General features: G+C 42.7%; 1 protein-coding gene across 1 annotated transcript in view; it reads left to right on the top strand.

The window, feature by feature from the left end:
• Syt9 (synaptotagmin 9) overlaps positions 1-25,198 on the top strand; it is a 169,128-nt gene that overhangs the window by 27,853 nt on the left and 116,077 nt on the right. Inside the window, exon 2 of the mRNA XM_041667247.1 lies at positions 23,905-24,256. Coding sequence (XP_041523181.1) covers positions 23,905-24,256 — 352 coding nt within the window. The remainder of the gene's footprint in view (positions 1-23,904; positions 24,257-25,198) is intronic.

Raw genomic sequence — 25,198 nt, 5'->3', positions numbered from 1 at the left:
AACAGCAGATACATGGGAAGAAGCATGGTTTCATATGATTCTGCAGGAAAGTCAGACTCTCCACTTACTGGATTGGGAAGGGTGACATACTAGTACTATGTAGCAACTAGCTCTCCAGAATAAAATATGTCCATATAAACACACCCCTAAGGTCATAGTAAGCATCTCCCATATAAAGAATTTGCAAGACAGGTTATAATAAAACACATTCCATTTTATCAATTATTATTACAACTGATTCACAAGAAGGCTTCCTTCCTTTCTTTTTTCTCTTTCTTTCTTTCTTTCTTTCTTTCTTTCTTTCTTTCTTTCTTTTTGGTTTTTCAAGACAAGATTTCTCTGTGTAACAGCCTTAACTGTCCTGAAACTAGCTTTGTAGACAAGGCTGGCCCTGAACTCACAAAGATCAGCCTGCCTCTGCCTCCTGAGTGCTGGGGTTAAAGGCGTGTGCCTCCTGGCTGCTTTCTTTTATTTTTAATTATACTCCTGTTTCAATAGCAACGTTTGATAGCAACTTACAAAGGATCCAGCATATATACTGATTGATAGCTTCATTTATGTTAAGACCAAAGTGAAACACCGGCACCACATGTCAAAACCTCTCTTGTTGGCCATTAATGTAAGCAACTTGTTTGTTGAAACAGAGAATTGTTTTTAATCCTAGAAGACAATATCCTCAATTTTCTGTGCAATTCCCAGTGTGATGTCTACAAGTGTGGCACAGTTTTTATCTGTGACACTGGAATCCCTCTCAGTTTCATGGGTTATCAACAGAACAATAAATCAAACCTTGCTTTTTGGTGTTGGCAATTTCATTGGAATCGATGCTTCTATCATGGCCCATTTCAAGCTACTAGAACGGTATCACTGGAGGTGGAGTTGGGAAGGCATGCCTGATTACATCTCAGTATCTAGTATTTCCACAACACAGACAGCATAGACACTTTGAATAGGTGATAGAAATATGTAGTAAGAATTACTAGGAAATGATCATTCTGGGGTATTTATTGACTTTCTTTCCAATATCATTTATTTAATTAGAAGCTTATGTAATTTCATCTTTACCAATACCTGTGTTTAATAACCAACTTTTAAAATTACTGAATATTTGATAATTGACTCTTAAGAGTTTCCATGAGCTGGCTATAGCACATCAACTGAATAGAAGTACATTTTCTGAGCACACACATATGTGGCAGAGTTATGTCCTTGCTATTGTGCAGGAAGAGAAATAAGTACTCCAGTACATTTTCATATCTACACAAGAAGGCAGCTGTTCAGTAACTAAAACATGTGCCCCTCTCTTGGGCACCAGAGTCAGGAGGGATTCCTAAACAGATTAAGTCAGATTCAATAGAGAATCCTCTGCCTTGTCCGGGAAAGTAGGATTTAAACAATTGCTCAGCTCTGTGTTTTGTGTCAGTGGATATGTTGACGTGGACAGGTGCCACACTGGTGGGGCTTCCTACAGACTTCAGCCAGCTGGTTTCTGACGCCTTTCCACTCTCCACAAGCTCTTCTGAATACAACAGTGCTGTGATATTGTTGGTTTTTACTTCCCCTTCTATACCTGTCCTGTGAAAGGACATTCAGCTTCCAGTTAAAATTTGATGGCATTGTGGGTGCTGTGACCACAAATTCAGCCTTCTGGAACTCTTTGTGAAATCTCTATACAGAAGTAACGTAATTTTCAGGAGTTAAAATTTGAAGCTCTCTGCCACAGGCAAAAATAGTAGGCTATAAGCCGCAGTCTTTCTGAAAACTCTTGTTTAATACAGTGCTACATAAACTTTATTTGGGGAGGGGGAAAGTTTGAATAGCCACAGAATAAGCAGTACACCACTAATGCACTAGACTCATCGTGTTTTCTTACTGCTTTGCTTGCATGCAAACTGTTAAATAACTTCATTATGTTTCCTGGAACATTTCCTGAAGTATGTTTGAATATCCCACTCTAGGTATCTGGCCTCTACCAATACTTTCTGAAATGATCCCTGTAATTATGGCGTGGGGGCCTATTTACACAGAACTTTGCTTGCTGAATGACTGTAAACACAAAATTGCTTCAAGTTGCTAATTGTTTTTTCCTGCTGTGGACATTGGCTATGACCCAGCAGCTTGGCTCTAGTTCAACTATATAAGCGCTCCTGTTGCAGGCCCTTGAATTACCTCAAGGAAGAAATGCTCTGAGGTCCACTGGTTCTTAATTGCAGTGAAAGACATTCTCTTTTAATACTTTCATAAATATTTGCACTGAGAAGTGAGCAAAGGAACTTTTTAATATCTTAGAAAGCAAATCCAACGTTGGGGCTAGAGAAGATGAGGAAGCCATTGTGAGCATTTCTGGTGCCATTTTCCTTCTTTTTCTCCAAACCACACTGGCCCCGCATGGACAATGTGTGTTTGGTGGAGCTGATTCCATGTTTCTGCATCAGGGGAAAATTGAGACCACAACTGAGGACTTCCATTCAACATCCTGTGGCCAGGTAGAAAAGAAGTGTGCATTCGCAGAAGCACCCAGGCACCCAGGTGGCAGGCTGTGCACATAGGCTCTGGGGTGCCCTTGGTTAGGCATGCTTTATCACAGTTCCTCAGTGGCGCACACCTCCAAGGACACTGCACTCTCTTGGACTCAGGGACCCTTCCCAGGCCATCTGGGTGCTCCACCCTGTAGTAGCCTTTGACCCGCTGGGCAGAATCTTCCAAGAGCTTTCTTATACTTTCTGGCTGCAGTTTCCCAAGATGGAGCCCTCCTGAACACTTTGTGGTCCTTATTGGTCAGAAATTGTGATGGTTCAGCTTCCCGTTTTAAAGTGTGTTGTCTATATATTAATTTAACCTCTGTCCATTTTTTTTACAAGTTTAAGTATAATAATACAAGTAATATATATGTACAGTGTTTGTGAAAAATGGAGAGGGACAGACTTCAGTTCACTCCTGTGAGTCTACTCACAAAACAACCATATTTGTTTACCCTTGCCTAATTTTAGCTTTATGCTAATTCACTCCTTACTGCAAACAATACTTTAGATTGTGTTTACTGGCACTAGACTCTCTACATATACACACACACACGGTGAGGAATCTTCCCATTTCTATTGTGTGTGCGTGTACATGTACAAGTGGTGGGGCAGCACAGGACAGCCTCCAGTACCATCTTCAGGAATACCATTATTTGCCATCTGAGCTCATGTAGCTGTCACAGTATTGAAATTTTGAATAAAGGTATTCATTACCAAACTATGAAATATGTTGTGACCTCAGAAATGGAAACAGTTTTGAAGAATGCAGTCACTTATATCCAAAGCCTTCAGTTATATGCTTTCGAGAAATGAACGTAACATGATTACATCGTCTCTGTCTTTGGCTTTTGCTTTCTTTTATGGCATCTTGTGGCTCTTAAATTGATGTATAATATGTTCTATCCCTATACTTTGCAAACAAGCAAACATGCATTCCCTTATTTCTAATGTAGCTCACTCCCAGTGGATACTTCTATAAAAAACACTCCCATACTTACACTAAGGAAACATTATTAAGAGCCAGAAGATTGGGGAATTTGCTGTAAGACTATCTCCTAGAAATGTGAGAATCTATATCCATAAAGTCTCACCAGTGTGACTGCCCAAATGTAAGCTGAACGAGGGCGACACCAAAGAACGTGCTGGACTGCACAGGGATAAGCCCATGAGGCCTCAGCCCTACACAGAGAACTATGGGCAACTGAGGAAAACTGGGAGCAGTAGTAAGGAAGAGCACACCAAGTGGTTGTGAGTGCCAAGTGGCCAGCCCTGAAAACATACAAATAAGTAGCTTTATATGGAACCAGCAGATTATATTTAGGGTATATATGCATGAAATAATTGGTTAAAAAAGAGGCCATGAATTTGAAAAAGATTGGAGAAGGTTATATGGGAGGACTTAAAGGAAGGAAAGAAAAGGGAGAAATGTTATAATTATATACTCTTAAGAATAATTTTTACAAGTAAATAGTAAATAAAATTATATAAATTTAAAGGTTGAAGGACACTGGGTTTCATGGCAAGAGTTAGAGGGAAGAGTTCTTTACAGTTAATTTTTCAGTGTTGGCTAAGGGGCTTCTGACAGGTTCTTTGAGTCACAGCAGTATAAAATAAGTAGGTGTTTGTCAAGGAATTAGGAACTGGGATGTCTGAGATCTCAGCAATTAGGTGAGATGGTATTGCCTTAGATAGTACTCTGGTTGGGGGCTTAAGAGGGACTTTGTATATAGATTTTATATATAGTCTATGTAAATAGTTTACTGCTATTTAGTAAACCTAAGGACATGTTTTTTATGAAAGATATCTGTTCATCAGCTGTGCACTGCTAGGTGATTCTTACATTTTATGACAATGTCTCATCTTTTCCAACTTTTCAATATGTCTTATTTTTCATTAATTATTGTGTAATTATTATGGGCCTAGGACACAAATGAATCTCCTGGATCAGTAACTAGTCTTTAGCTGACCAGATTAGGAAGGACCCCTGGCCTGTCATGCATTGTACTTTCCTGATTCTGCAATTGGACCTGTGCGGGACAATAATATATTACATAAAAGAGATATTTCTGTGGCTTTGTTGTGTTGTGACTAAGACTATAGCTTTCCTAATACTCCCTCATTTATGCTCTCATTGAGCTTTCTTCTCACTGATGTTTCTTCTGCTTTTCTTGGGTTGGCTTCTTGCTTAGGCTTGTTCTTTCTAAAGTCTACCTTCTGGCCTGCCGCCAGCAATATGGCCTCGGTTTTTCCGAGTCCTGTAGCTATAAGAACCTTGCTCTCTTCTCATGCTGTAGGGAGTCCTCATTACTCCTGTCTGCAGTGCTCACATTCCTGGGATGTAGGGAGCACCTCAAACAGCCTTTAGATGGCATCTCATGGCCATAACTGCTTGGGCCTCTCTTGATACTCATGACTACCCACAAGGGTGTGAGCTCTGTGTAACCCCACAGGAGAGCACATTTACATTCAGGGTCAGAGGATTGGGACACTATTAGTCATCTGTGGATATATCACATACCCATGTCATTTGGGTTGTGCCCCCAGCGTCCCTCTTCACTTGGTATTTGTGCAGCATCTGCCATCCAGGTGGTGCCTCCTTCCTAGGCATCCTGCCGTCCTGCCTGTACCCCTATCTATAGGGCACCCTCTCATCTTTCCTACGCTCTGTGGCTCCAGTTCTTTCCTGTGACCCTTTTCAAACTTAAGCTCTTGGCTTGTGACTAGCTGTCATTCCAATGATTCGAAACACTTGGTTCACCATAGACATAAAGTAGGCAGTGCTTACAGGAGCTTAGGGGTGTGGGAAAAGCGGACTGAAGAGGTAATGAGTACTGAGTTCCAGTGTAGGACGATGAAATAGTTCTGCAAATAGGAGCAGTGAATGTTTGTAATGCCAGTAAGCTGTGTATTTTAATGTGCGTGGTTGCTACATTGTATGCTATGTATATTTTACCATACTTTTTTAAAATGTAGAAAATACTGCCAGGTATAAAAGGAGACGAGATTGTGGAAATGTTGTAAGTGAAACTGTCATTGCCTGCTTCAGCTAAAGTTCTGCCCACTGCCTGTTACTGAAGGACAGGCCTCGTGAGAGCATTGTGAGGACAGCTTGTACCTTCCTGTGAGTGTCAAGAATAGCACTGAAGTCTTAACCACTTCTTCTTTTCCTGGTTGGTGCTCCATAGAACGATTGCTGTATTTCTTCATCTTCTCTCGGCCATTCACTTAATTATACTGTTAGTAGAAATGAGTGATTGAAAAGATTCTGCCTTCATTTTAATACCATTAAATATTACTAAAAGGAAATTGATTTTAAATCATATAATTTGTGGAGGAAAGGTGGTGATTAAATACATAGCTTTTAACAGTTACCAGCAGTCTAAGACTGACTTTGGCATAGGCAGATCAATAGTTTAGGAGTACATTTGGAGGTCGGGTATGGAGGGGCACATTGGTGAGGGTTGTAGGTTAGACTGTATCTCACTGTTAACCATGCACTAGGGTTAAAAACCAAATGGAGAATGTGGACAGAGTGTGAAGGGAATCTCCTATGCTTACACTCTGGGAAATCTTTGAGAGTAAGTTCTTCGAAGGTTAGTCTTGACCATAGAAGCAAGGTTATTTGATGATATCTACTGTTTCTAACAGCCTATTTTGAAAATGTCATTCCTCTAGCATCTTCTGAAGAGGTCACGGTACCTCTGGTAACGTAGTGTCTTTCTGAGACGTACTTCAGTATAGTGTGCTGTGAAGTTAGTTTAAGAAATTATATCTGTCCCCATGGCCCATGCTCTTCCTGTTATATGCTATTTGAAGTATTAAACATTCAGAAAAGAGCGAAATATTGTCTCATTTTAAATAATGAGAATAATTAAATTTTTTATTGCTTTAGAGAGTCTCATACAGCCCAGGCTTGCCATGAACTTGCTACAGAGTCTTGTCTGCCCTCAGACTCTGGATCTTATTCTCTCTGCCTCCTGACTTTGGGGTTGCAGGCCCATATCACCATGTCCAACATCAATAAGTGACCTTATTGATGATTCTCTCTTAAATACTCAAACTTGTACAAAGTTCTTAGACGTTTCTTTTCCTTAAACACATTTTTAGTGGAGTAAGAATAGACAAAATAGAAATGATATATAGCTTATGATTTTATCACTTATCAAACAAGAGTGTGTCTTGTGAATTGATGCAAGCTGGGATGAGGAGATTTAGAAATGGAAATTTTCACTCTATTTGAGAAGACGAAATCTGGAAGGCTCTTCCATCTCAATGTGTTTTTGTTTTACATATTTGGAGTCTCCAGATAATTTTTCTTTTTTTTGGGGGGGGGGGGCTTTATTTGCTTTATTTATATATTCACCGGTTTCTAAAAGTACACTTTCATATGTTTCACGGTGTCTGGAGTGCAGTAAATGCTGTCACTCAGCATGCATGTTTAATCCGGCATCTGTTTTCTCTGCACTCTATCTTTCTCTCCCACCTTCAGTATCAAACACAAATTAGAAGCGCTCACGAAGCTGTGGCGTCACAGGCAAGGGAATAGGATGTGTTTTGGTTCCTCACCTCTGGCCCCTAGAGGTACCTTTTGTGCTAATAAGCAGAGTGAGGAAAAGTCGTCTATTTAAAAATGGCCCATTGAGGGTTGAGCATGTGTGAAAAACTCTAGAATCATCTATGTGGAAGACATGACCAGAGTGCTTCCACTGCTGATTCCTGTTCTTCCCTAAGTCTCATCCAAATAATCCCCCTGTGTTCATCTCTGTCTTTGTCAGATAATTTTTCTTGATGTTATCCAGGCATCCAGAGCTAGGGCCAGGCTGGGGATAGAAAATCACCAGTTCTACAGTGAATTAGTCTGGGTCCTAGTGGAAGCAGGCAGCATGATCAATTAAAAACCAGGATTCTCTTCAGTATTAAGGTCAGCGTTCAAGGAAACCATTGAGAGACAATGCATACGCTAGGGCCAGTAACAGAAGGGAGCTGTCATCAACCTGTGGATTGAGAAGGACCTAGAAGAAGAGCTATGGCTTGAGCATAAGGACACACATGACATGCTGGCAACAAGAAGACAGCCGAGGGATCAAATGCCTTAGCGGGCCTGTCCCCCACCATCTAGTTTTCCATTGGAACTTCCTATTGGCTAAAATCGATTGAAGCAAAAGGCATGGGAAGCCTCGGATATAATTCGTAAGGGTCAGGCTAGAGTAACTGAAAGCAGTGCAGAGAATGGAGACCAGTGCATTCGGGAAGGCGGGATTTCGAGTGTCCCCCATTGAAAGAGGTGAGGACAGGGTTTCATAAGCAAGTGTTAAAAGAGGGCCTTTGACAATAAAGAATGTCATGTGCAAATGAGGAATTATGTGACCATAGGATATTTTTTAAGTTCCTAATTTAAAAGGATACAATATTTTGAAACCAGAACTGTGAGGTGGCTAGAGCCTAAATAACCTTCAGATAGTTACACATAAAATCCATGGCTCATTGTCTCTAAAGTTTCCTGGGACTCACCAGGAACTGTGCTCTCGAAAGGATTAGGAGCAGCATGTGCTTAAGTCAAGTCAGCGGAAGACAAGTCTGCACTCAGTCTCTAGGTTGTTTCCTCATAACTTCCCTCCCTACAGCACTCCATTCATATGAATAGAAGCTTCTGAGACCTCCAGCCACACCAGCATAGGCCCTGGCAACTGAAAGCCAAGGCATAGTCTGCTTTCAGCCAGGCCGGATGCCTCAAGGGCAAGTCTCTGTTTTGATGGGGGTTCAGCCACGTCTGATGAAGGACTCAAAGAGAAAGTCTGCTTAGTGCTGGGATCTAAAGCCCAAACCAACTTCCCAGTGTTGCACCTTGTCCTGTGCATGTGGGCAGATGCCAGATAGGAGTGGGAGACAGGATGAGTGTGGGGTTCGTGATCAGGCACTCCGCTTAGTTGCTGAATGGTGAAGGGCTAGGAGAAGTAATCATGTTCACGGAGGGAAGCCGTGCTTCTCCTGCAGAGTCTAGTGGGAAGAAGAATTCCCAGACGCTGGTCTATGAGATGTCCGAATACTAGTTCAGAACAGTGCTTGTCAGCAACCTTTTGGTCTTCTTTCCCAGTGTAGATGAGAAATTTGAGCAAAAATTGGATCAAAGTGAGAGAAGATCTGGCCTAGCAAAGGGTTTTGACTTAAAAAGCTTGGAAAAGGGTCCAGTGGGAGGTGTGGATCATTGGGAAACAGAATGGAAGCATCTGTGCAGATGCAGGTGTGCAGCCAGGTGAAGAGGAATGTCCCCCATGGCAGAGGTGACACTGTAGGCTGTCAGCAGTCTCTGAGTCTCTAGGTAACTACCGCAGGGTTCTGGTGTGTGTGTGTGTGGGGGGGGGGGGGCTGTACCTTCTGTCTGTGAACACACCAAGGAGGGTTGTTGACTCCTTCAGTCTAACTTTGTCACTGCCTGTTATCTTTCAACAAGTTCCCTGCCAGACCTCAGGCAGATAGTTCTACTCTGTCCCAGATCATCTGCATATCAATCTTCAATGACTTTTTTTTTATTTTTATTTTCTAGACATGGTTTCTCCATAGCTTTTTGGTTCCTGTCCTGGAACTAGCTCTTCTAGACCAGGCTGGCCTTGAACTCACAGAGATCCACCTGTCTCTGCCTCCTGAGTGCTGGGATTAAAGGCATGCTCCACCACCGCCCAGCTTCTTCAATGACTTTTTTCAATAATTCTAGCACATCTGAATGTTTCTGTTTATTCTACATATGCCAGAATCCCAATATGCATAAAACATGGGAACTGGACATGGTGGTACAAATCTGTAATCCCAGCAAAGGTAGGAGAATGGATTGCAAATTCAAAAATAGCCTGGACACCCCTCCTCCCCTACCACACCCATCAATGCCTGAAGCAGATGGGAGAATTGTCCCTGCTCACCCCTACCCCCCCTTCACCAGCTGCAACACTCAGGAGAACAGGCCCTGCACCTCACCTAGGCAGCACAATAGAGCCAACCATGTTGGTGGAGATGTGGGTGAGCCACCTCTAAGGTTGTGAGCATGGAGAGAGAGCTGTCCCTATTACTCATCTGCCATGTGGCAGTATGCCTGGGGAAGAGATACCCAGCATTAACGCTTGAGGCAGGTGGGAGTGTTACGATGTAGCGAGAGGGGACTTTGTATCAGGTGACAGAATATCCCATACAGACAGAGCTTAAGTGTAGCTTTCATTGAAAGGGGAGGGAGAGGAGGAGAGTGAGAGAGAATAACAGAAGATAGAAAAGAGTATGTAGGGCTTGCCTCTTAAAGGGACAGGGCACTGTCTACTATACAGGCAGGTATGAGCAGGCACAGGACATGATGCACTGTGCCAGGGTGTGCCTGAATACTGTCAGGGAGATCTGTCCCTGAGGTCATAGGAGAAGGAAAGCTGCCCCTGCGCCTTATCAGCTGCAGGCCCCTACACCTCAGCTGGGCAGTGGTGCAGTAAAGCTGGCCCTGAAGGTATAGGTGTGGGAGAACTGCCCCTGCCTCCTGCTCATCACCGCAAAGGGAGAATCATCAAAGTCAGTCCTTGAGAGCCCACCCTGGTGGAGAAGACAGAGGAGAACTGGTGGGCTGAACAACCCTGCAACTACCCAGGCCCAGAACCAACATCCATCTCATCTGAGATCTGCTGGGCATGAGGTGGGGTGGGGCGGTGTCAGCCCTGTGGACCCAGGGCTGCAGGATCTCCATGACAGGGCAGCAAAGGGCTGTCTAGGAAGGGTCTCAGTGAGGGCCCAGCATTGATGGTGCAGCAGAGACCAGGGGCCTTGAACCAGAACAAAGATTCTTTTCAATAAATGCCTGCACTTAGAATATGCGAGTAAAGGGGTTTCCTTTGTAACTCACTGTCGTGCTGCAGCTTCCATTTCGAGTTGTTCCCCTTCATTTTTCCTTCCTTCCTTCCTTCCTTCCTTTCTTCTTCCTTCCTTCCTTCCTTTCTCCTTCCTTCCTTCCTTTCTTCTTCCTTCCTTCCTTCCTTCCTTTCTTTCCTCCTTCCTTCCTTCCTTCCTTCCTTTCTTTCCTCCTTCCTTCCTTCCTTCCTTCCTTTCTTTCCTCCTTCCTTCCTTCCTTCCTTCCTTTCTTTCCTCCTTCCTTCCTTCCTTCCTTTCTTTCCTCCTTCCTTCCTTCCTTTCTTTCCTCCTTCCTTCCTTCCTTCCTTCCTTTCTTTCCTCCTTCCTTCCTTCCTTCCTTTCTTTCCTCCTTCCTTCCTTCCTTCCTTCCTTTCTTTCCTCCTTCCTTCCTTTCTTCTTCCTTCCTTCCTCCCTTCCTTCCTTCCTTCCTTTCTTTTTTTCTCCTTTCTCTTAAATTTTATTTGGGGTAGGGGGGGGATGGGTGGGATTGGGAAGCATGATGTGAGAGATCCAAAGAGTAATAATTAAAAAAAAAATCTGGATTACATAGTTCCATGCCAGCCAGAGCTACACATCTTGTGTATGTTTCAAAAACTCAAAAGCAAAAACAAAAGAAAGTGCAGATTCTACATGCATTTTGTTCCAACTAGGTAAGTGGTAAGATATAAGTAGATTTTCCCCTCAATCAAATAATTTCTAGAGAGAATAGAAACACAATAGCCAAACATCCCATGGTGACTGAGTCTCCCTGTCATGCAGACAGTGAAAGCTTGGGTACAGCAAGCTTTGAGAGGAGCATCAGAAACACAGGTGCTGCAGCCCAGCTGTGAGTGCTTGCACCTGCAGCCCCTGTGTAGCCTCATTTGGCTGAGGCGGAGGTGACAGTGGTAGTGTGAAGAAGAGCTGGTCACACCCATGAAACAGCACTTTGCAAATTAAGGTGCAAAAGAATATGTCTCCCCGTGCTAATTTTAGGCCAGCTGCTTAGTTACACAGGCAGAATCATTTGGGCAGCCTTCTAAGGAAGGAATCTGTGGACACGGTCTGGTTACAGAGAGACCATGCTCTGCATTCGTGACAGGAAAAGAAAAACTGCAGTTGATGCTATTTGCTAGGCTCCGTGTTCTAATTCATTTTACTCAAGTTTCTTCTTAGAGTTAAGGCAGCTGCGTGTTCTGTTTACCTGGCTCAGCACCTTAATAATGGGCCTCTGCAGGCCTGAGTTAATGCTCCTTAATCCTTGCAATTTTCACCATGAGCTAGTGCTAAGAGAATTTCATGTCTGCTGCAGGAATAAAAAGCAGGAATGGCCATAAATTGTAGCCTCCAGTTGGATAGCACTCTGATGGTTATAATGGGAGCTATTAGGATGACTTTAGTCCTAGACAGAGGCAGTCTTGTGAGCCCAAAGACAGTTGCCAGGCTTCACAAGAGCCACCGAATATGTAAAAAGTGTCATGTCTGGGTCAGAAGACTGTAGTGAGGCAAAGACTTAGCCATGGTCACAGTGATAAATGGTGCAAAGTCAGGTCTAGGTCCCTTAGAATGTGAAAGCTCCTTCCTAATCACTGTATATGTATATGTATGATGGTTTGAATGAGAATGGCCCCTATAGGCTCATGTATTTGAATGTTCGATTCCCAGTTAGTGATGTTTAGGAAGGATTATGATGTGTGTCACTAGGGTGAAGGCCTAGTTTCAAGCTTGCTGCCTCCCTGCTTGAGGTTTAGATGTCAAACTGTCAGCCGCTGCTCCAGCACCATGCCTGCCTGCTTCCACAGTCCCTGTCATGATGGTCATGAATTCATCCTCTGAAACTGTAAGCAAGCACCAATTAAATGCTTTTTTTCTTTAAGCGGCCTTGTTTGTGCTTTCTCTTCACAACAATAAAACAGTAATTAAAGCATACAGCCTATAGTAGGAATCCCTGACCATTATTTTCTCCTGATATTCTGTTGAAAACATAATCAGATGCTGTGAATTTGGTCTTATATGTGAAGTGTGTACATGTAGAACTAGGCTTATTAGTCTTAGCCCAGGAACATTATGGTCTTATCTCATTGAGCGTAACTCTGATAACTTTCCATCATTCCTTCCCATGTCTTCCTTCTGTGTTAGGCTGTCACCTCTTCAGCGGAAGTCACTGCTCAAGTCTGGTTCACACCTCTATTAATTCCTTACTCACAACTCACTTAGCCACAGCCATTATGCTCTCAACATGCTTTTTTATTTTCTACAAGACTAAGAATTTTTCAAATCTAAGCTTCATCCCTGTTGGCTGTCATTTACAGTGCTGGAAGGTGCTTTGCACACTACCAGAGAAGTTATTGCCCTTCTCACCCAGCTGTGAAACCTATGATCTGTGTGCTAGTCTCTGTGTGCAATGGTGACATAGATGTTAAGGGAACAACGGATCGTTGTTTGATTTGATTTAAGACCCTCCCTCTCCACAAGATGAATCTATGCCTGATGCTGTGAATGAGGCTGTGGAACCGTGGCTAAATAGGTCATTGATCCTAGAAGAAAAACCTGCCACTGATGGAGGAAGGTCATTGGTTAAAAAAATAAAGAAACTGCCTTGGCCCATTTTATTGGTTAGAACATAGGTGGGTGGAGTAAACAGAACACAATACTGGGAGGAAGAGGAAGTGAGCTCAGAGACTCCATAGCTCAGCTCTTGGGGGCACACGCGATGAAGCTCCGACTCAGGATGGACATAGGCTAAAATCTTCCCGGTAAGCACACCTAGTGGTGCTATGCAGATTATTAGAAATGGGTTAGGCAAAATATGAGAATTAGCCCGTAAGAGGCTAGAGCTAGTGGGCCAACCAGTGTTTAAAAGAATGCAGTTTCTGTGTAATTATTCGGGGCATAAGCTAGCCGGGTGGTGGGACGCAGCCCAGCCCCTCTGCTCCTATTACAACATGCCACTATTATTCACTAAGTGGACATAAAGTGACCCCCTAATGACTTACATTTTTCAATTCTCATCAAAGAAATTTCTTCCCACAGTAAGTGGCAATTAACACAGATGCCTACAACTAATCAGTATTCAGAGAATAGGAGAAATTGTAATGTTCATTTTGAAATAAGATGTTCATACTACTCTCCTCAAGTCTCAGGGATCTATGCAAAAGAGGGGTGAAAAGGTTATTAAGAGCCATAGGCCATAGATGACTTAAAGAAACAGTGTTTCCTAGACATAACAGGATGGTACAGTGCACATGTGAACTCACAGTGATTGGGAGAGCTGTCGCAAGGCCCAGGCAAGCTCAAGACAGATAAAATCCCAGCGTGGAGGATGGTAGGTAGACTGAAGTCCAGCCCCTAACTGGGGAGCTAGTAATAATTGATTGATGATAGTAGATGGCTTTCTTCAGTGGAGTGACACACAGTATAGCAACCACACTCCAAAGCAGACTCTACTCCTAAGGGAAGTTGGTCAGCAGAAACTGGACTTGATAGGTTTGCAAAAGCAAAGTTATAAGAGAATGAAAAAGGTGGAGTTGGGTAGGCAAGGAGGTGGAAGAGGAGTTGGGGGCAAGCTATGAATATAATCAAAATACATTGCATAGAATTCTCAAAAAATAAATAAAAGCATTATTTTAAACAAGAATATTCCAAATACTTAAGTTTTATCTTTTTTTGCTTAATAAATTTGTCTTCAATTGATTTCTATCATCTTTGAAATGTTGACAGGTTTTTGTCCTGCCCAGTCCCACAGCCGTTCAGTTCCGAAGAAACACACAGAGGTCTATATTAATTGCAAACTGATTGGCCTATTAGCTCAGGCTTCCTATTAATTCTTTTTTTTTCCTATTAACTCTTATAACTTATATTAGCCCATAATTCTTGTTTGTGTTAGCCATGTGGCTTGGTACCTTTTTTGATGAGACAGTCACATCTTGCTTGCTCTGTGTCTGGTTTCTTCTGTGTCTGGGTGACAAATTCTGACTCTTTCTCTTCCCAGAATTCTCCTTTTCTCATTGCCCTGCCTCTACTTCCTGCCTGGCTACTGGCCAATCAGCATTTATTTAAAATACAAGTGACAGGGTACAGACCATTGTCCCACAGCACTGAAGTTTCTCACAGCACTGAAGTTTCTCACAGCACTGAAGTTTCTCACAGCACTGAAGTTTCTCTTAGTTTTTACCCAAGAGGCGCCAACTTTCAATGCATTACTTAGAAATAACTGGAACTAAATTTTGTTGTTTGCACATTCTGTCTTCCACAAAAACATTGTACATGAGCACAGCTTATCCAGTTCTTCACACCATGCAGCAAAGACCACCTAAGTTCTAAAAACTCAGTTTTCGTTACCGTCAGAGACACCAAGAGAAGAGTCTTTACCTCCATGTGCCTGTCAACAATCCATCCATGACAACTTGGGGATTCAGTAAGAGGGACTTTGAGCAGCTCTCTCCATTCTCAGATATCGTCAGAATCACCCCAACAGTCCATTCCTAGATCTCTCCAAGCACCCATGTCAAAACTCAGCAGCGTCTGCCTGTTGCACAGTTCGAGAGCTGCTCCATAGCATTCCTGCTTCCAGATCCCATCTTCAGCCTTAGGATTTGGGGAGTCATCTGAATCCCAGATTTGGTTCCATGCCCCAGTTTCCAGCATCCAGGAGTACCCTGAATTGGGAATAGTAGTACAAGAATCCTCCTGGCTAGTACTTTCTTAAGGACATGGACTAATCTTATTTTAAGCTTCCAGTTTAGTGTTTAGTATATGTCAGTTGTAAGGGAAGTACCTACTCTTATCCTCAGAAATTAAATGCACTAGGCACTGATCGGGCTCTTAGCGTGTGTTGGTAGCTGGACCACCTCATAAAGTCCAACTGCAGGGATCACTTCATTGTGACAGTAATAGATATGACCACGGAGCACCCTGATCCTAGACACATCATTTTAAAAAACAAAATAATTTATACTTATTTAGCATCCATAAGTTTACTTATAAAAAAGAGTTTCGGTGTGTGTTGTGTGCTGTGTTTCTATATGATGTATTCATGTGAGTGTGTGGGTGTGTGTTGTATGCTGTGTTTCTGTATGATGTATTCATGTGAGTGTGTGGGTGTGTGTTGTGTGCTGTGTTTCTGTATGATGTATTCATGTGAGTGTGTGGGTGTGTGTTGTGTGCTGTGTTTCTGTATGATGTATTCATGTGAGTGTGTGGGTGTGTGTTGTGTGCTGTGTTTCTGTATGATGTATTCATGTGAGTGTGTGGGTGTGTGTTGTGTGCTGTGTTTCTGTATGATGTATTCATGTGAGTGTGTGGGTGTGTGTTGTGTGCTGTGTTTCTGTATGATGTATTCATGTGAGTGTGTGGGTGTGTGTTGTGTGCTGTGTTTCTGTATGATGTATTCATGTGAGTGTGTGGGTGTGTGTTGTGTGCTGTGTTTCTGTATGATGTATTCATGTGAGTGCATAGGTGTGTGTACACATAGAATCCAGAGCAGGGTGTCTTTCTTTTGTCATCCTCTGCTTTGTTCCTTTAAGACAGGGTCCCTCACTGAACCTGAATTCCCGGGATCCACCTTTCTTTGTTTCATGATACTGGGGTTCTTCCCATGTGTAGCCATACCCTACATTTTTTACATGGATATTGGGGATTTCAATTCAGGCCCCATTGCTTACACAGCAAGTGCTCTTATCCACTGATCTATTACCCCATCCTGAGCACCAGGAACTTTCATTACAGACAACTCCAAGATGTACAATATTGCTATGACAAATAAAGATATAGAGAAATTGTCCTAAGATTACACAGTGTTGAGAGAAAAATCATTTTTGCTGTTCTTGCTTTGAGTCAGGGTCTTGTGTATCCTAGACTGACTAAGTAGTGGAGGGTGGTCTTGAACTTCTAATCCCCAGTTTCTGCTTTCCAAGCACTGAGATTACAGGGTGTGTCTCCACACCCACTGCAGAGACACACAGCATCACTGTGACCCGCAGCTCTACTCATCACTGCCTGCTGGGTGCCTACAATTTAATTACACAGCAATATCTTTGCATAATTGCATTTTCCAGGCAAGTTCAAACATTTTAACATCAAAGCATTTAATTTTAACCTGTTATCTATGACACGTGTCATTTTCAACATGCTATTCAGAAGATGCCCTGGAGCCTCCTGCAGTATGGAGCTGAGTTCCTCTGCACTGGGATTTCCAGAGGGCTGGGATGTTTGAATGCACATTTGCCCTCCTTCTCCCCTTCTTCTTTTCCTCCTCTTTACTTGTGTTTGAGAAGGGTTTTAGATTCACAGTAATATTATCTCTTTAAACTGTAACAGTTAGAAAAGAGTCCATTGTATTAACTTACATATATAATGAAATGTTAAATGTAGCAACAGGAAAGAGATGTGATAGAGGAATTCTCACATAAAATTTTCTGGGTGATTCTAGAGATTCATTTTCATATAGAATGTCCTGGTTGGCTCTGATCTCTGAGAGCTGTCTGGTGTTGCCCATTTCCTCTATCTCATTACATTACCACTTTCCCTGCAAGGCCCCATGTGATGGCTTCAAGTTCTCCATGGCCCAATTTCCTAACAGAATTTCCTGGTGTTATCTGTATAGGTCCCAAAGACATGACTGGTTTAGGGTAAGAAAAACATCTTGTGTTCTGAAAATGAGCCCAGGCAGGCACACACACACGGTTTAATTTGTACAGATTAAGATTCATTTGTAGGTATTAATCACTAATTGTGATCCATAAGCCACATGTATCAGATTCAACTGAGATTTGAGATCCTTCTTAAAATTGGAGATTCTGAGCTGGACAGTGGTGGTGCACACCTTTAATCCCAGCACTCAGGAAGCATAGGCAGAAGCAGGCAGATCTCGAAATCCTAGGCCAGCCAGGTCTGCAGAGTGAGTTCCAGGATAGCGGTTCTCAAGCAGGTAAAGTTCCAAGGCAGTTCTAAAAATGTTTCTTGCAATCCTACACACTTAATCAATAGCATATTGGGGTAAGAAATTTTAAATTGAATGTAGGTTTTTGTTTGTTTGTTTTTCAGAAACTTGCATGCATTTCCTTGTTGTATATAGTTTCTGGTAAGTCAGATTATCATTCCAGTTTCTTAATGTTTTAGTGTGTGTGTTTGTGTGTGTGTGTGTGTGTACAATAGGATGATTTTTGTTTGTCTTTCACTGTCACCCTCTGCCTTATGTTTTGAGTCTCTTCTGACCCCAAGCTCACAGATTCCATTAGATTCCCTGGCCAGTGAGCCCTGGGAATTCTATCCTCACATTCTCCTCTGTCGCCTCAGTGTTAGGGATACGGACGTGCATGCTCACAACCAGCTTTTACATGTATGCTGGGAACCTGAACTCAGGTCCTTGTGTTTGCAGAGCTGCAGGGAGTTTACTCACAGACATCATGATTTTAGCCCTGTGTCTTTGTTGTTTTTATCTCAACCTTATGGCTTTCTCTAATCTTTACTTATTACATTTCATAATAAAAATATCTAAGATCATAGTGTCATGTTCTAGATGCTTGGTGGTGGATCTCTTCCCATTTGTCCTTCAGTTTTAGGGAACTTAAACCTCTTCCATCTTTGATTTCTGCCTTCATTTTCTATGTCTTAGTCTTTCAGTAATTTTTAATATTAGATCTTTGAGGGGGAAACACCCTCTGTCATTGCTTGCGTTTCTGAGATGGGAGGTTTGTTCTTGCTGGTTTAAGTTTATTTCTAATCAAGTTCCTTGGCTGTAGTGTTGCTACATTGTCTTCTCTTTGAGGAATTGTCTTATGCTGTTCCCAGGTCAGATGGGTCCTCTTTGTTGGTTAATGCTGCATCCATGCTTTTTAATCTGCACTGCTATTTCATAAATCTCAGTACAGAAATAATTTGTTTTTGGCTCTAATTCAGTTCACATCATGGGCCATTTGTTCTAAGGCCTCAGCTTGGCTGGTGTCCTTTGAGTTGTTGATCTTCCTGTTTGGTTTCATTCATTGTTCTTTCTGGCCTGTGGTGATTGGAATGAGAATAGCCCCATAGGCTCAAATGTTTGAATACTTGCTTACCCATTGGTGGAACTCTTTGAGAAGGATAAGAAGGCGTGGCCTTATTGGAGGAGGTGTGTAATGAGGTGCAGGCTTTTGGCTTCAAATGACTTTGCCATTTCCAGTGTCTCTCTTAGTCTCCTGCTTGAGGATCAAGATGTAAGCTCTCAGCTGCTCCCTAGAATCATGGGCTAAATCCTAAATCCTGCAAAACCATAAGCCAAATTAAATGTTTTCTTTTACAAATTGCCTTATCCCAGAAACAGAAAAGTAACTAAGACAAGGGCTGATATTCTTTGGTTCATACATAACCAGTGGATGAACAAGTTCTTTTTTTCATTGGTCAGGAGTACTTGCCACTTATTAAATTTTGCAGCCATCCTTTAGGATTATAATTGTCTAGCTGGGATGCGTGCTGCAATATTGTGTCTGGTGTGCAGTGGCCACCGTTATAGTACACCAAGGGCCATGGTGAAGACCTATTGCAGGGCATTGTTCTTTATATCTCCACCCTCGAGAAACTGCCACATAGCTCATGCTATGCTTTAATAAACAGCCCCCTGCCTGTTTCACTGCCAGCTTCAGGGAACGGTAGCATTTGCCCAAGCCCCAATCACCATCTAATTACTTTTTGTCCCATGGACAAAAGAAATGATTACACTGTTCTTATTCTTTAAGAAATATATGTCAGTATGTTTTATCATTACTCTTTTCTATCTTTAAAATATGCCATAAATGCTACTGAGTATGTGTATTGAATATATATGGAATTTGAAGGTTATAAAGCAAATGATCACATACCTACCAGCTACCTTTAAGAAATAAATTATCTCTTTAAAAATATTCAGGGATTCTAGACTGACTTCTCAACCCTACACCCCTTTGCCCAGGTCAAGTTATTAAGAAATGGGAGTGGAGTTAGTGTTTTGTTCTTCTTTTTGGCAGGAGAGAACACCACAAACACGGCATCTTGAGGACACATGAGCTGTAGGTAACAGACACTCAAATGCTAGACTGGAGGCTGGTGGGGTCGCATAGGCTACCAGTGCTTTCTGGGATTCTGGCAGGTGTTCTGAAGCACTGCTCACTCACCTGGTGTTTTGTGTAAACATGAAATTTTTACTCTTATTGGTTGCAATAACTATGTACACACACACACACACACACACACACACCTATCAGATTGTGAATCCATAAGATTCTAGCCACCTCAAGAAAACACAGATAAGCAAGGATCCAGATTCCCCTTCTAAATGTACCAGAAGGAAGGCAGGGTATTCTGAAGAAAAGAGCCTTTCTTATTTAAAAATCTAATCAGATGGTTTTGCATTTCTTTAGGGGAAGTAATTTCTTTTACTGAGTCTTCTGTTTACTCTGCCATTCACATTTACTTTTTATGTTTACTGTTCCAAATACAGTCTGTATTAAAGAATTTTAAAATGCTAAAACAAAATAACAAAAGATTCTAACCACCTGAGTTCACAGACTGCAGCCCTATCCTTTCATAATTCAAGGTCGGCACGGAAAATGCAGCTCTCCTAAGATGGACTCTATCATTACCTCCGTACTCAGGCCAGGAATTCTTCGAAATGCTTGGCATCCAGTGTTGAGGTAGGAAAGCTCTCTGCTTTCATGATCCTTGCCCCAATGACTGGAATTAAGAGCAAGTTTGTTTTTGGAAAAGGAAAGCCTAGATGTCATTTAGCAAACTGGGATTGTTATGAACTGGGTGATGATTACTAGTAACCGTGGGTCAGGCTCCATGCTGCTCCACAGGTTGTGTGTGCCCAGTGGAGTCCTAGTAACCATGGGTCAGGCTCCGTGCTCTTCCACAGGTTGTGTGTGCCCAGTGGAGTCCTGAGAGGAAGTGTACTAAGGCAAGTGAGCTCACGTGGGATTTATTATTTATTTTTTTATTTTTAGATAATAACTCACTATGTAGCCCTGGTTGCCCTGAAACCTGCCATGTAGACCAGGGTGATGTGTAACTATGATGTTTCTCTTGCTTCTGCTTCCTGAGTGCAGAAAGTAGATGTATTAATCACTATACCTGGCCTGTCATGTTCAGTTCAGTCTTTAATCTTTATCTCTGTGTGTATGATTGTATGCATTTATATGCATACCTGTTCATGTGGACAGAGACCATAAGGTGTCATGTCTTCTCCCCTTTTACCCTCTATCTATTCCTTTGTGGCAGTGTCTCCGCAAACCTGGGTATCGTGTTTCCTCAGCAAGCCAGGAAGCCCCAGTGAGTCTCCCATTTCTCCCCACTCAAAGCTGGATCAGAGCTGTGCATAGAATGCCTGGATTTAACATTTGTGATGAGATCCAAAATCTTGTCCTCACGATTGCAGAGCAAGCATTCTTAATTGTTGAGCCATTTCTCCAGCACCACATTAAATTCCTAAGTCCAGATAACCGTATGTCTTAGTAACAATCCGGGGTTAACGATCTTAACCCCATTTAGTTATTATGAGAAAACATTTTGTTTTTCTTCAAAGCATCCCAGCTCCTGCCGGTAATTTATATGGTCGTATACATTAGCCAGCTCTTTTGCCCCGACAGCAAACCCTTTTAAAATCACAGAGACTCTAAACGCCAACTCTGTAGGTTTCGCTCATGCATCTGTGCCTCACTTGTAACTGTGTCACAGGTTGTGAGTCTGAGTTAAATTTATTCCTCCTTCTAGACTTGGTGCTTGTTCCATAAATCATTTTTTTAGGGTGCAAAGGCTTGAAGATCAGCCTTGACATGAGGGCTCGCTCTTACTGTCAAAAGAACCTCCAGTCTGAGGTTGGTAATTGTATTGACTCATCTTCCATTGGCAACAATGGAACAAGTCAGTGTCCCAGACCAACAGAGAATTGTGATTTTAACCAGCTCCGTTGAGGAGAGTGTTATGACATGGGAGAGTGATCAGTAAATAACACACAGTGACCACCTCACAGTCCTAACCCCACTGTCTCCTACCGTCCCCCTCCCCCAGCCTTTGCAGCTGCTCTCCTGGCGGTGTTTGTCAAAACAAAGCTGCAGTTGTTAATGAAGGAGTTCTGGCTGCATATGGAGTATAGACTGTCAAGGGAATCCCACTGTATGTGTAGCCTGGTTTGTGTTCAGATTCTCCTACGGGGGCTGGGGTTTGATGTTTGCTATGCCTGTAAGTGTGACCCCAGCCAGCTGTTGTAGACGTCTGCACCAACAGAGACTTCACTTCACTATGTGAAATGTCATAGCCAAGTGGAGCCTGAGGTCACACCTTTTCTTCAGCACCCCAACCATGTTGGGGATCTATGAAACAAGGTAACTTTTTTTTGCCTCTATCAACTGTGCAACCTACTCTCCCCACTTCTTACCTGGGAACTTTTGTGTGTGATAGAGAGAATGTTTGCAGCAACCCAAACCATTCTTGAAGTCACTGTTATACCAGGGATGACATTGAAATCCTGGTACTGCTGACTCTACCTCCCAGTTGTGGGATTACAGGCATGTGCCACTATGTTTGATCCATGCAGTGCTGGGAATCCAGTGCTGGACCACCTGCATGCTGGGCACGCATTCTGCCATCTAAGCTACTTCCCTAGCCCTGTGCCTGGGATTTTTCATTTTTGGTTTGATTAGTGTCCCTTCACCGGTTGGTTTGAAGTGTTCACTACTGATTGGCTTTTCTGCAGCAACTCAAGAAATTCCTTCATGTTACTCAGTGGTGATGCTATTCCTCGTAGAAAATTGTGTATCTTGTTTCAGTGAGATTTTGAGCCCAGTTGATGAACAGAAACAGGAATCCCAGTGTTATAAGCAGAAATGTAATATTGTTTGACCACAACAAAGATTGATGGGAGGCATAGGGGTATCCATTTGATCCATCAGCAGTCTGGCAGCTTGCTCCTTTCAAGAGCAATTTTCATGACAAAATGATTATTATTTCATAAGAACAATCAAAGTCATGAGGAAATCATGGCTGGTGGTTGGTCGGCTTTATTCAGTGGGTAAGTGGTGTAGATCCTACATGGTTTAGCAGGGATATGACTGTCACAAATCATTGAACACTTATGGGTATTAATTTTTTAAAATTTCTCCAGAATACCTATGAAGGTATGAAGACTATTATCTTACTGTGTCTCCAAAATGTAGCTTACTGTCTGTGACATAATAGGCGTTCAGAATACTGTAAGGGAGCAGCACAGTTTTAAAAAAATGCCTGGTAGAGACAAAACCTGGGGAGAGTCCTGCGGGGTGGGGCAACACAATGAACATGTGGGAGCATCCTTTAAAGTGTGGTGTCGGATGACATCAGGTTCCTGATGCAGTCTCTCTGACCTGACCTTGAGATAGGAAACTGGGAGAGACTACGTTTTGCCATTAAAGGTGTGAGCATGGCTGTAGAATACTGTGAGGCCATGGGACCTGTGGTCCACATACAGTTGCCATCATTCTCGGCTGTGTCCCCTTGCCCTTGTCCCTTTGTGGCATGCCTGCAGACCTCTACTGTGGTTTCAGCTTTGGGTTCAGTGTGGGATTTTCTTCTGGCCATTGAAGCCCCTTCTTCTTCCTAGGCTGTATGCTGAAGTGCTGGTATGGAATGTTCTTTAGAACTTTCCTGAAGTTAGTGACTAACAGGAGTGGTGGAGAAGCTCAGGATCTTCAGCAGCTTAGCCTGTAACTACCGCTCTGATAACTGGATTGAAGTTGCACAGCATACTAGGTCCCCAACTTGGTCTGTCTGTGGTTTGTTTTTTTTCCTTCTAAGAAAAGTTCCTGGTTTTTTTTTAAAATGTTTATTTATTTATTATGTATACAACATTCTGCCTCAATATATGCCTGCATGCCAGAAGAGGGCGCCAGATCTCATTACAGATGGTTGTGAGCCACCATGTGGTTGCTGGGAATTGAACTCAGGACCTCTGGAAGAGCAGCCAGTGCTCTTAACCTCTGAGCCATCTCTCCAGCCCAAGTTCCTGCTCTTGAATAGATGTCCCAGGCTTTACTTCTGGGGACACTCAAAACTGTGACATTCTAAGTTCTGAAGACCTAAGTGGTAGGTGTTTTTGTTGCTACAAAACACACTAACCATGGCCCTTAGAAACTTAATAGAAAAATACGTGTGGTTTAATTCCTAAATTGTATGGATCATTGAGATGACAGGGTAAATCTAAAAGACAGTTAATAGTTCCACACTCAGAAAACCTTAGTGATAGTTGTTTCCTGGAAGATAGTCTTATGCAACCTGCAGGGCCACTCGGTCTCCTTAAACACGTGTTGTTTCTAAACTCAATTTGCATGCACAGTGTTATCTTCTTTCTCCTTTTGACCTTGGATCCTCTGGTTTGTATCTACATCCTCATTGTCAGGTAACACTGCAGCGTCTCCCAGCCTGGCCTTCAGAGTTGGATCCTTTAGAATGAGTGGACGAGATGGTCCTTCTGCCTGGACTGCACAGTGTGCAGCCCTGAGAGCCATCATTGCACTGACTGACTTTTTCCATTTCTTCTTTGCAGATATCTCTGTGAGCCTGCTAACCCTTGTGGTTACCGCCTGTGGTCTTGCCCTCTTTGGTGTCTCTCTCTTCGTGTCTTGGAAACTGTGCTGGGTTCCATGGCGAGAGCGAGGCCTGTTCTCTGGTGGCAAAGACAACAACCAAGAGCCTCTTAACTACACAGACACAGAGACCAATGAGCAGGAGAACAGCGAGGACTTCCTAGACCCAGCCACACCCTGCCCTGACTCCTCCATGAAGATCAGCCACACTTCCCCCGACATTCCCCTTTCCACCCAGCCGGGTGACCAGGAGAACTGTGCCCATGCCATCCGTGTTCAGCGACAAGTCACAGAGCCAACGCCATCAGCTCGGTCAGTAATGCCCCTTCCTTTATGAATGCAAGGCAAGGACCACCCCACCTCCCCATGTTTTGCCTGACTAGCTGAGGGTCCAGTAATCATCGAGATGTCCACTCAGTCTCAGAAACATGAAAACAGTGCAACTCTGTGGCTCCTGCTGAGCTAGAGCTCTACTTCGTTTCCATGGAATCCATAAAAGTAATGCTTGACATTACTCCCATGTCGTATACTTATTATTTTTATAAACAGTTCTAACATGGGTACTGTTATTTTAATTTTTCAGTAAGGGAAATTTAGAATTAAGGAGGATGTATATTATCATGTACCCAGATCAGAATTTGGGCACTAGAGTCTGAGCTGTTGGGTATTTTTCATATGGTGTCCTCCTAAAGCCATAAAATTGACTCACTGTGACTTCTGACCTATGCTAGTATTCACAATAGGCTGACTTTAGATGCCACAGTTAAGTCTTGTCCACCCCCAGGCTTTCTAACAGTTGCAGACTGCTGGGAATGGGGATCCTATTGTCTGCATGCTGTGCATTCCTCAGCAGTGGATAGCAAGAGTATACTGATTAAAACCCTGTGGACTCTGGCATGTAAAGAGCTGCTTTATTTACATTTGTTGTGGTATTGAACGAATTGTGTAGCCTTCGTGTGTGTCCATTTCGGCTTCTGTAATAGAAGGATAGTAGAAATACCGACATAGGAGTGGTTTTGATACGAAAGGGTGGCACACACTTGCACAGATGTGCACTGGTAGCACCGTCACTTAGCCTTCCATGTCGCTGTTTTCACACAACTCTGCCGAGATGCTGAGGTTGAGGCGTTCCTCTTCCAAATGCCAAAGTTGTGCAAAGGTAACCAGTTCTAGTGACTACATAGGAAACCTCATTTTTAATAAGGGATTTTAGGAAAGAAGACATGGGAATCAGCCTTTTTTTTAAAAAAAAAC

This window comes from Microtus oregoni, unplaced genomic scaffold (genome assembly GCF_018167655.1).
Source record: "Microtus oregoni isolate MIOR12 unplaced genomic scaffold, Mior012 000016F_ref0000370, whole genome shotgun sequence".
NCBI classification, from domain to species: Eukaryota; Metazoa; Chordata; class Mammalia; order Rodentia; family Cricetidae; genus Microtus; species Microtus oregoni.
This window is presented reverse-complemented; position numbering and strand designations above follow the sequence as displayed.